This window comes from Perna viridis, chromosome 1 (genome assembly GCF_037379345.1).
Source record: "Perna viridis isolate PV_CMFRI_1.1 ecotype Kerala chromosome 1, ASM3737934v1, whole genome shotgun sequence".
Lineage (NCBI taxonomy): Eukaryota > Metazoa > Mollusca > Bivalvia > Mytilida > Mytilidae > Perna > Perna viridis.
Genome location: NC_142445.1, coordinates 66,783,486 through 66,794,162, shown reverse-complemented (window position 1 = coordinate 66,794,162; position 10,677 = coordinate 66,783,486). Strand labels below are relative to the sequence as shown.

The window sequence follows — 10,677 nt, the reverse complement described above, 5'->3', positions numbered from 1 at the left end:
TACACTTTTGATAATTTTTTGTAAAGTATTAAAAATAAATGTCTACTCTTCTTATATTTGCAGATAGACAAATATGGATGTCTCTGTTGAAAGGGGATTTTTATTAAGTATCAAGGACTTGATACTACACACGTAAAAATAACTAAGTTTTGTTAAATTGTGAAGATGATTTACAGGATTTAATGAAATAGAGATTCTAAAGTTAATGACAGTGTTGTGAAGTACTGAATGTTCATACACGTTATGTTGGTTCTGAAACCAAATGATACTGGCAGTGCCTCTGGATATATATTATACAGCTGCAAAACAAGTACAGTGTTGTCCAGGGAAACATTTTTCAGATTACAAATGTATTTAACTATTTAAAGTTGATAAAATTGTTTGATACAAGATTTAGTTGCAAAATTGATTTTGAAGTGTTAACTGTGGGCCAGTATCGATGGATTTAGCCTTCTGCCCAAATTGGCCGCATACAGAAGTTGTTAAGACGTAATCTAAAAACTGCTCAAATGCACGTTTACATGGCATCCTGTATACAAAACTATCACTGGCATCTTCAGGTTAAAGAAAATAATTAAAGAAATATATCAGCCATTTGCTGATCTCATCACCGTAACGCCAACATCGTTTAGTCATTTTTAGATGTATATTTCACTTACATGTATATCTTATTTTCAGATATATTTTTTTTGAAAATAACACTACCTCTAAAGATATTTTACTACTAAACTGAGGCAATTTGTAGTCTTTTTGGCGCAATTCTACTACGCGGAGAAATAATTTTGGAACAAATGAACTACATTTATTTCTCCAATTGGCGCAAAGGGGTGATGCCGTATCCCCTGCCTTGATTGATTGTTTAGTCCGAGTTATGAGATAAATAAATAAAATGTAGGATAAACGTGAATCAACTCCATATCATATATATATATATATATATATATATATATATATATATATATATATATATATATATATATATATATATATATATTGACTTTTCTTCATTGTGTTCCACAGTTGATTCATTCAGATTTCTTATGTGTGCCTTTCATAAAGGTACAATCACCCACATCTAGAACGTCATTGGTTTTATGCAGAAGAAGGATATCGGTTATCCGAAATTTACCTTTTTTGACCTGTAATTGACAGCCAGCCAATTAAGGCGAAAGCGGAACACACCATATTGGAACCATATTGATTAGCACTTCCACCAATAGTGGCATACAGTTGGTGCTGGTAACAGTGATTCGATATGATTATATTGGGTATTATAAGCTTAAGAATAAGAGATAACCGTGAAGTAAATCTGTTGACGAGATGATCTAGTTATTCGGAATAATTTGCCATGAACGAAACAACAGTAAATTATATTAACGTAAGTATTGTCCAAATCTATTTTGCAGTTCCCACATCTTCGTTCAATGAATAGTTTCAATGTTTTGATTGTAAATAATTTCTATAGGGTTGAATTATGGAAAAATACATGTACATGTAAAAGAAACAGAATGTTTACTGACACATAATTTAGATACAGAAACTGGAAATTTTAGTAATATTAGGGGAACAAATTGTGAGGGAACGATTTACAAATATACGACTTTTCTACTTTTTGATAATTCCACGGTTATTTAGTGTACATCACATTATATCTTATGTCTAGGAATGTTCAAATTTTTGCATAGGACAATTACTTCAAATATTGAATTAACCAATGCATGTGCAGCGAGCCTCAAAACAGCAGCATACATAATGTAATAAGTTATGTCCCTCTCAAATTGGAAAGCGTATTTTCCTCCAAAACTTATATTCTTTGTGCGTGGTAACCTAGAGAGATCTTCAAAGCTAAAAAAACGTTTTTCATTTTTTCATGAGAATCTGTAATAAACAAAACAAATTATAAAACTAACAAAAGTGCCATTAAATATCATTAAATTAATTACCAAATAATCTGTTAATTTAATTTGTTGATAGTATTCTATGAATGTTGTTAATTTATTTTTGATAATTTATGAAATTTGGATTGTAATAAATTCATTCTGCATCGAGCGTGCAAGACCCGAAAGGGTAATCAGGGTTTTAACAGTTGTATGATATAAGACATAATAGTAGATATAAAAACAGTATATGAAACCTTTTTTTAACCCCTTTCCAAATGTTCACCGTCCTCACAATTTTTTTTTCGAAATCAAATTGAATTTGGTTTTTTTAATTAGAATATCACTACGCGTCCAGTAAATTTGAATCCGAATTTTTAAAAATATGCCTTTGTTATATTCTTTCAGGATACAACCGAATATACGACGGTTGGTAGGATAACACCACTGTTGAGGATTGTCCTGTCGACCATAACTACAACGCCTGTACTGATTAACATTTTCTATGTGGTCGTATGCTTTTCTGCATTGAAGAGAAGATTTCACTATTTACTAGTTCTGATGCTGTGTATTGGTGATAGTATTTTATCGTTATCATTAACAATGTACTCGTCGACAAAACTTGTGGAATTCATGGCAACAAATGTAAAATTGTGTATTTTTCAAACATTTTGTGTTTGTTACGGATTAGTATTCACATATACTATGGTGTTTTGGATATGCACAGAAAGATACGTTGTCGTAAAAAACTACAATTTTGGAGTTCAAGAATTTTTCGAACGATTTAAACTAGTTATAATTGGTGGAACGACTGCACTTGGATTTTTGTTCACGATCGAACTTGTGTTTTTTGTTCCACACGAACCTGTCATTAAAGAGTGCACCGTTCCGAGTCTTTATGGCGAACAGTTAGATTTTTTCATCAAATTCATTGCAGGCGTTTTAACAGGGCTAATGATAGGAATCATAATTCTATGTATACTTACAAGTAAATTGATCTGGCAATATTTCTTCAAGACCACAAGAGTTCATCATGAAACAAATTTCTCTCAAAGCTATTCGAGAATGGACAAAGAGATGGAAAGCCTAAACGAAAACGCAGAGGAATCAAGCGAATCTGTAACATCTACAAATCACACAGAAATTGAAATATCGAAAAAGATAAGTCAACTAGTTGAAAGTTGGCGTCTGGAACGCATGTCGTTTATTTCAGAGAACGGAGCAAGAAGTAAAACACGAGAATATCCATTAGTCAAAAGGAAATTTAAACCTGATGCGTGGGAAAGGCGAGCATTCGTTACTACAATTGTAATAGCGTTTTCGACAATATTCTTGACAGGTCCATTTATATTTTCGTTTTGGTTAGACTATTGGTATGGTGCACGATTTACATCACAAAAGGTGCGTTTGATCTTGTTTGTTCCATTGGTCCTAAATAGCATGATCAACCCATTCATCTATGCCTGGAGAATTCAGGAGATCAAACAAAAAATAAGAAAAATATTTTTGTGCAAAAATTAAAATGACATTATAAGGATGATAAAATATAAATCCAAAGACAATTTCTATAAAACTGGTTTGTTTTGAACTGATATCTAACTGTTCTAACATTTCACTTTATGGTGATATGGAAATGGGTAAGTTAACGGAACTCTTAATACAGGAATAATTACGAGAGAGAGAGAGAGAGAGAGAGAGAGAGAGAGATAATAAAAAATAATAAAAAAATAAACCGCGCCTAACACATACAATCTATAATTATTTTCTCACATCTTTTTTATGTCCATTTCACACACCATTTACGTCATACCATTGAAATATGAAATATTCTATCGTTAAACACCGGCATTGGGATATCACGTTTTGCTGACATGTACATGTATAGAACAGATAATCTCACCATACATATTATATTTATAATCAAGAATTCAGTATAATCAAAATAAATGTTCACAAATTAACTCTCAACTTTCATTTTAAAACATTTTACACTATTTGAAGTTTTACTCCATTCAAAAATAACAATTAGATTAGATTGACAGCAAGGAGACAAACAAATAAAACAACAAATCAATGACTACTCACTGTGTCAAATAACTTTCACTTTTATTGATATGAAAGGACAATAAAATGGGTAGCACACACAGGGAGGAGGTGTGAAACAAATCTTTACCATCACATATAGCTGCTCAACATTCAATCTTACGTTTTTCCGAAATAAAACTAGGTCAGACGTGTATTAAATAGTGTGCCTGAATGTACAATTTAGTGCACAATCACTGCACTATCACTCTTAGTATTATCTTTTAAAAGCAAATTAACATATACGTTTTTTTAAAAGTAAATTAACATGTCTCTTACTACTAATAATCATGTCAATGCCCAGTATATGCTTGCACCTTACCCCTTTAATAAAACCACATTTCACACTCAAATTCAGTTAAAGTGCCCCAAAGCCAATTTCCGTAGTCACAAGCTATTTTCAAAGACAAAAGAATATTTCCTGATATAGTTTTGGGTTCAAATTACTATCAGGATTATGCCAGATTGTTAAAACATAGTTTACGGGGCATTGGTCCGGTTCACTGAAAGAAACTAACGATAAATATCTACGACTCAATCGACAAAAGCCCTATGTCACAAAATAGGGTTTCCCTAAAAAAAATACATAGAAAAATACTCCAAATGAAGAACGCCCAATAAGTTTTCTAGAGAGAAAAATGGCTAGAACACATAGTTATAACAGTTATTTTTACATCGAAAATGATTTAAATTTTTTTCCACAAAATACGGATGTCCCATGAACCATAGTGAATTACGTTACAAATTTCCTGAAATTTTCATGCAAATTACGTTACACTGGATTACGTTACGGTAATTTCTTTTAAACGGATGAAAAACACTGTTCTCGGAACAAATTAACTACAAACCATTTTCAGTGACATCGCATATCATACGGCATCTTTAGAAAGGTAGTTATGACGCGGGAACAATTGTATTTAGGCGTTCCTGATGTAAAGATTCCCTCTAGTCGTAAGTGTCATTAATTTCAGTTGAGTGCAATTATTTAGATAATATTGATTTTCAGTTTAATTTAATTTAGAAACGGAGAATACGTGTATTGGTAAGATGTTATGACAGTAGTATATTGCTATGTATGATATATGAATTAAGCATTAGTACGCATTACGATGTAACGTAATTCACAACATTACAATGTAATTCACCGGTTCATAAACTGTGTATTTTGATTACAGAAAATGGTTTAACATTAAATTAAGCTAAAGAAAGATAGGATTACCTTTCGAAAAACAAAAGCCATTTAATCATTGTAAGAATTCAAGTAATCCCCCCCCCCAAAAAAAAAAAAAAAAAAAAAAAATATGACTTGTGTGCTTCTTTGTGAACTAATAGAGATGAATTATTTTTTGTTTATGTTTATTCAGATCACTTGAAAACAAAGAATATATATTGAACTCAAGCATCACTACAATAAAATATTTGATAATGCACCTTTAAGCATATACCAACGATCAATTTCAATTTCTCAGCTATATAGATGACGTATTATATTTAAACAATCCTACTTTCGGGGATTTGATACATCGCATCTACCCCAAAAACATGACATAAAGGATACAACAGACACTGTGAAGTTAGCCTCGTATCTTGACATACACCTAGAGTTTGATGGTAAATGAAAACTATAAACCAAATTTTACGACAAACGTGATGACTTTTCATTCAGAATTGTCAGCTTTCCTTTCATCTCAGGCAACATCCCTTCAGCATGCGTATGGAGTTTTCATATCACATATGTTATGCCAGAGCTTGCCGCAACTACGTAGACTTTTGGCATCGCGCTAGACTTCTTACAACTAGGCTTCTGGAACAGGGTTATGTTGTTACAAGATTGAAGTCATCACTACAGAAGTTTTATGGACGTCAGCATGAACTCGTGGATCGTTATGGTGTATCCATCTTCACCTTGAACTGATTTGTTTAACGTATCATAATTTCATCTCCTCTTTCGTCTACCCCAGACTAGACTTTTTATGAGAAGCTCGGCGGATATTTCTAGAAAAGCAGAGGACGCTTACCCAACCAGTGCACCTGGTCCATGCTCCCTGGAGTATGAGTTGCTCATTTACCTTTGTTACTTTGTATGTATTATCTTACTTACTTTATATTCTTTATTGTGTTTGTCTGTTTCCCGTGTCGTGTCTTTGTCCCTGGATTACATTCTATTGATTTCCGCTAGAATCTTGGTTCCCTTGATTACTCTTTCAAGTGACTATACAATAATAAGCGTAAAGTTGTTTCTGTGGATTACGTTACATTTTAATTTTGACATTATAATAATTTCTAGTAGAAAACTACTCGTTGATCAAACATCTTATGTTTTGAAAGTATGCCAGAAATATTTGTTATATGTTAAACAATTGATCGAACCAATTGTACCATTATCATTTCATTATATGCCACTGAAGACTTTGATATTTCTTCATGTGGCGTATGCAAAAATTACAAACTTAACAGATACAATTATGTATGATTTATTTATTTTTATATATATTACTTGCCAAAATATTGCAATAAGTTGTTATTCCTGTTTAACCTTCCAATTTTGTTATGTGATCCAATTAAAGTTTGAGAAAGCCATGGAATATATATTACAACGTTGTAAGTGAATTACGTTTCAAAGTCGGTCATTCCCGTCAAACATTCCAATTGGATTTGAAAGCACAATTGTTTTCTAAGTATCACCTTGAATATGTATGAATGGAAATAGGTTGCTAAATTGGCCTTCATCTTTTGCTAATTATGTTTCTAAAGAATAATAAAGATAACTTGGTTTCAATTTCATTTTGTTTTATTATTTTTTTTGACTAGATGTTATAAAATATAGAGTATCTTAAAAAAAGATGATTATGAATTTACTGTTTATTTATCGAATGATATAATTTGAAGAGCAGTTTTGAATAACTGTACGATGAAACTATTATTATTCAATATGGGTGTCTAGAAGTAACATAATTCACTACCAAAATACACTGGGCATATTAAAAATTTCGTACAGGATATAAATCAACAGACCGAGAGCTATCTTATGAGTTTTCTTGCAATTCAAACTTTGTTTTATTGAAATTAAAACATTTGAGTTGTTTTCAGTGTTCAAAATGTCCGGCCGCTTTTCTGTTCGTGTTGGGACATTTTAACTGAATTTGAATGTTCAGCAAACATGACCAATATATAACTGAACCTGCGTCACCGTTATGTATTTGTCAACACTCAAATATTTTCAATATGTATACAAATTAGCAAGTTAAAAAAAACTACAGTGTGGGCAACTGATTTTCTAAAGTAATATGCAAATGGTAAAATATACTGCTGAAAAAAAAATGGTTAAGTTAAACATGTTTAAAATGTAGGGCAAATATTCAAATATTTCCATAATAGAAGATGCACATTTTCAATATATATATGAATACTGTGCGAAGTTGTAAGTCTGGTTCAATACATTTCAGTTACAGGTACACAACGTAGGTACCAATGCACAACTTAACAACTCCCAAGAGCCTGAATTGCTCACCTACTTAAATTTTGCCTTTCAAGGACAATACATTTAACGAGATGTCTTCCAACAATTTTGACTCAAGAAGACTTTGGGAGGACTATATATCATAAGGATAATTTCAGCAATCAAAAGTTTCTTCCTATCTATCATAGTTTTCAAGATATTGGCTGAAAACTACAAAAAGTTACTTTTCACATTTCAAGGGCAATAACTCTTACAAGGAGTCGTCTGACAACTTTTAACCCTGGAAACTTTTGTAGGCCGTACAATAAGGATCATTCCAGCAATTGAAAGAATTTGACTTAACCTTACGGTTGTCGAGATGTATGAGAAAAACTATTGTCTGACCTATATGTCCTGTTTTTAATAATAGTGGGCATGTTTTTCGACGGATCGAAAATGTCCACTTCAGTTCTATGAAGGATACCCCAAGAACATTCAAACCAAGTTTGGTTTTAATTGGTCAAGTAGTGTCAGAGAAGAAGATTTTTTTAAAAATACAACATTAAAAATAGCAACAAAAAAACAAAACAAAACAAAACAAAAAAAAAACCAAACAAACAAACAAACGAAAAATCAGGGCAATAACTCCAGCATGGACTAATAGATTAAAACGAAAATTTGACAAATAATAGATCTAATTATTTTTACCCTATGTCAAGATACGGCTAAACCTAACACCTTTAGAGATAAATGCAAAAAACTACTGTCTGACCCCTATATTATATTTTTAGCAACGGCGGCCATATTTTTCGACAGATGAAAATCCCCACATCAGTTCCATGCAGGATACCCCCCAAAAAACATTCATACCAAGTTTGGTTCCAATTGGTCAAGTAATGTCAGAGGAAAAGAGTTTTGAAATATTGTTAACGGCGACTACAGACGCCAAATATATATATCGTTATTTCGATATAATTGAATCGTTATCTCAATGTATTTTAAATTATATCGTTATCTCGATATTTATATCGTTATCACGATATATTTATTTTGTTATCTCAATAATTCATTTCGTTATATCGATATAATTAATTCGTTATCTCGATAAAATTATATCGTTATCTCGATTTATTTATTTCGTATTGCGTTATCTCGATATGGATATATTGAGATATTGTATCATCAAGATACGGAAATTTATGATATTTGACCAAAAATTGTTTAAGTTTTTTCAATCATTATATATTTTTTTCTTTTTTTTCTTGTATATTTTTACTTATAATCTCTCTCAAGTGACATCTGATCTAGTATTAAGTACTTAGGAAGAAAATACATTCGCGTCAGTTCAGGTTACTGTTTTTTTAAACAACAAAACAGTTGTTATTCTGTTAGACTAACTTATATTTTTTTTTAGTATTCACCAGCTCAAAAACATAATTACCTAATAATGGACACGAACAATAATAAAACGATTTAGGATTTCCTTGAAAGATAAATAATCAATACATTTCTATACGGCCACGATATAATTTTTTTTACACATTTTGTACATAGAAAGATGTTAAATTAAACAGAGAGAAGTTTGTATCTTGAAATACGAAGTCCCTTCTGTCCGCAAGTTTTTCCCATACCATTTTTTCATAAAGTTTATTGATAGATGTTAATTTGGCTTCTCCCGTCACAATTAGCATAGCTTGTACCTGAACACTATCTAGCTTGTTAACCAAGGACATTGTCGAGTTGTCCTTCAATAAGCCTATTTTGTCTTCGTCGTCACCCGTCGTGAACATTTTTTTTTCAAACTCATCTCCTGTGACCCTACTTGACACATGGAACCTAAATTAGTATGAATGTTTCTTAGGGTATCCTGACGTGGAGATTTTTGATTGGTTGAAAAACATGGCCGCTTATATAAAACATAGGGGTCAAACAGTAGTTTTTCGTAGTTATCTCCAAAACCGTTAGGTCGAGCCGAATTTTTTAATTGTTGAAATGATTCTTATTATACGGCCTACAAAAGCCTCCAGGGATAAAAGTTAATTCCAAACTCAGTAGATTCCTTGCACGTATATTATACAAGACAATCACACAATATTTTAGAAGTTCGCACTAGAACTAACTTCTACTCTGAACACTTTTTGCCAGCATCAGTTAAACTTTCCACAGAATACCAGGAATTGTAACTCCACTAACATTTTTAGAAATAGTATTCAGGGACATTTGACCCGAATCTTTACTTTATTGGTACACGAGTAGGGTAAATATTACATGCCAGATTTACAGTGCTTCAATCGTAACCTTGTGAAGTCCCATAATTGCACCTGTGGTCATATCGAATCAACTTCCCACTTTTGCTTTTTTGTTAACAATAAGTTTTTGGTAAAGTCAATACATTTTGTTCTCCATCTAACAGTGTACCTTAAACTTTGAAATATATACCGTATGTCCGTTTGGTTTTGGAAAATAACCTCACCAATTTTATACTGTATCAAAAGTTTTAGTTTCGGACAAAAATCGGATACAAAATTGATATACTTAATTGAACTATTTCGTGCTGAACTGTTTATACAAACGACTTATCCCTCTTTGATCTCAATATACTAAATAACTTTTCTCATATTTGTTGGTAAACAATATGGAAATGGCACATGAACAAATAATACTAGAATAAAAATATCACGATTGCCGAAGAACGCCTTCGTGACTTCCCGGTTTCAAGTTTGAAAATGGCATATTTTAACGATAAAACATTGGAAATTGAAAGTAGTGTGACAGTAGAATGAGTCCGAATTGCCGAGCTTTCAAAATAAGATTTCTAAGCTTCGAGACACAATATTAACCAGATATCTTTAACATAGAAGTTGCACTAAGATCTAGGCAAACAAGAAAGTCACTGATATCGAAAAAATAAGGTAAATTCAACAGCTTGACGTCGTTTAAAAAGTTGTTTCAAAAGTAGGTGTACACGTACCCCCTAGTCCGTCTGATTAAAGTGAATCTAGCCGTCAATACCAGCCCGCATAGAAGCTAGCCGTCAATAACTTGGCCGTCAATAATATTCATGAGCGCTGCGTTCAAAATTTTTATAATGAAAACGTTAAATATGAATAATACTCCTATATTTGTTGTCTTTAAAGTACTATCAATGGCAGGACCGGGTCCAAAAATTTTGAAAAAGGGGGGTGCCCGGGCTATTTGTTCATTTTTTGACAAATTTGCACGGAATTAACAAAACTCTCCAACAAAAAGGGGTATTAGACTCCGCCTTGTGGATCTACT

General features: G+C 32.1%; 1 protein-coding gene across 1 annotated transcript; it reads left to right on the top strand.

The window, feature by feature from the left end:
- The first annotated feature begins 1,348 nt into the window (after positions 1 to 1,348).
- Positions 1,349 to 3,412, top strand: LOC148629944 (uncharacterized). Its single transcript, XM_088578706.1, has 2 exons — positions 1,349 to 1,378; positions 2,286 to 3,412. The coding sequence occupies exons 1-2, from the start codon at positions 1,349 to 1,351 to the stop codon at positions 3,396 to 3,398; spliced, it is 1,143 nt and encodes a 380-aa protein (XP_088434832.1). The 3' UTR covers positions 3,399 to 3,412.
- Positions 3,413 to 10,677: the final 7,265 nt, after the last annotated feature.

Bases quoted from the DNA above. Each gene is read 5' to 3' on its own strand.
- LOC148629944 (XM_088578706.1), top strand. From the start codon at position 1,349: ATGAACGAAACAACAGTAAATTATATTAAC. The intron at 1,379-2,285 runs GTAAGTATTGTC...ATATTCTTTCAG, and splicing joins CAACAGTAAATTATATTAAC to GATACAACCGAATATACGAC.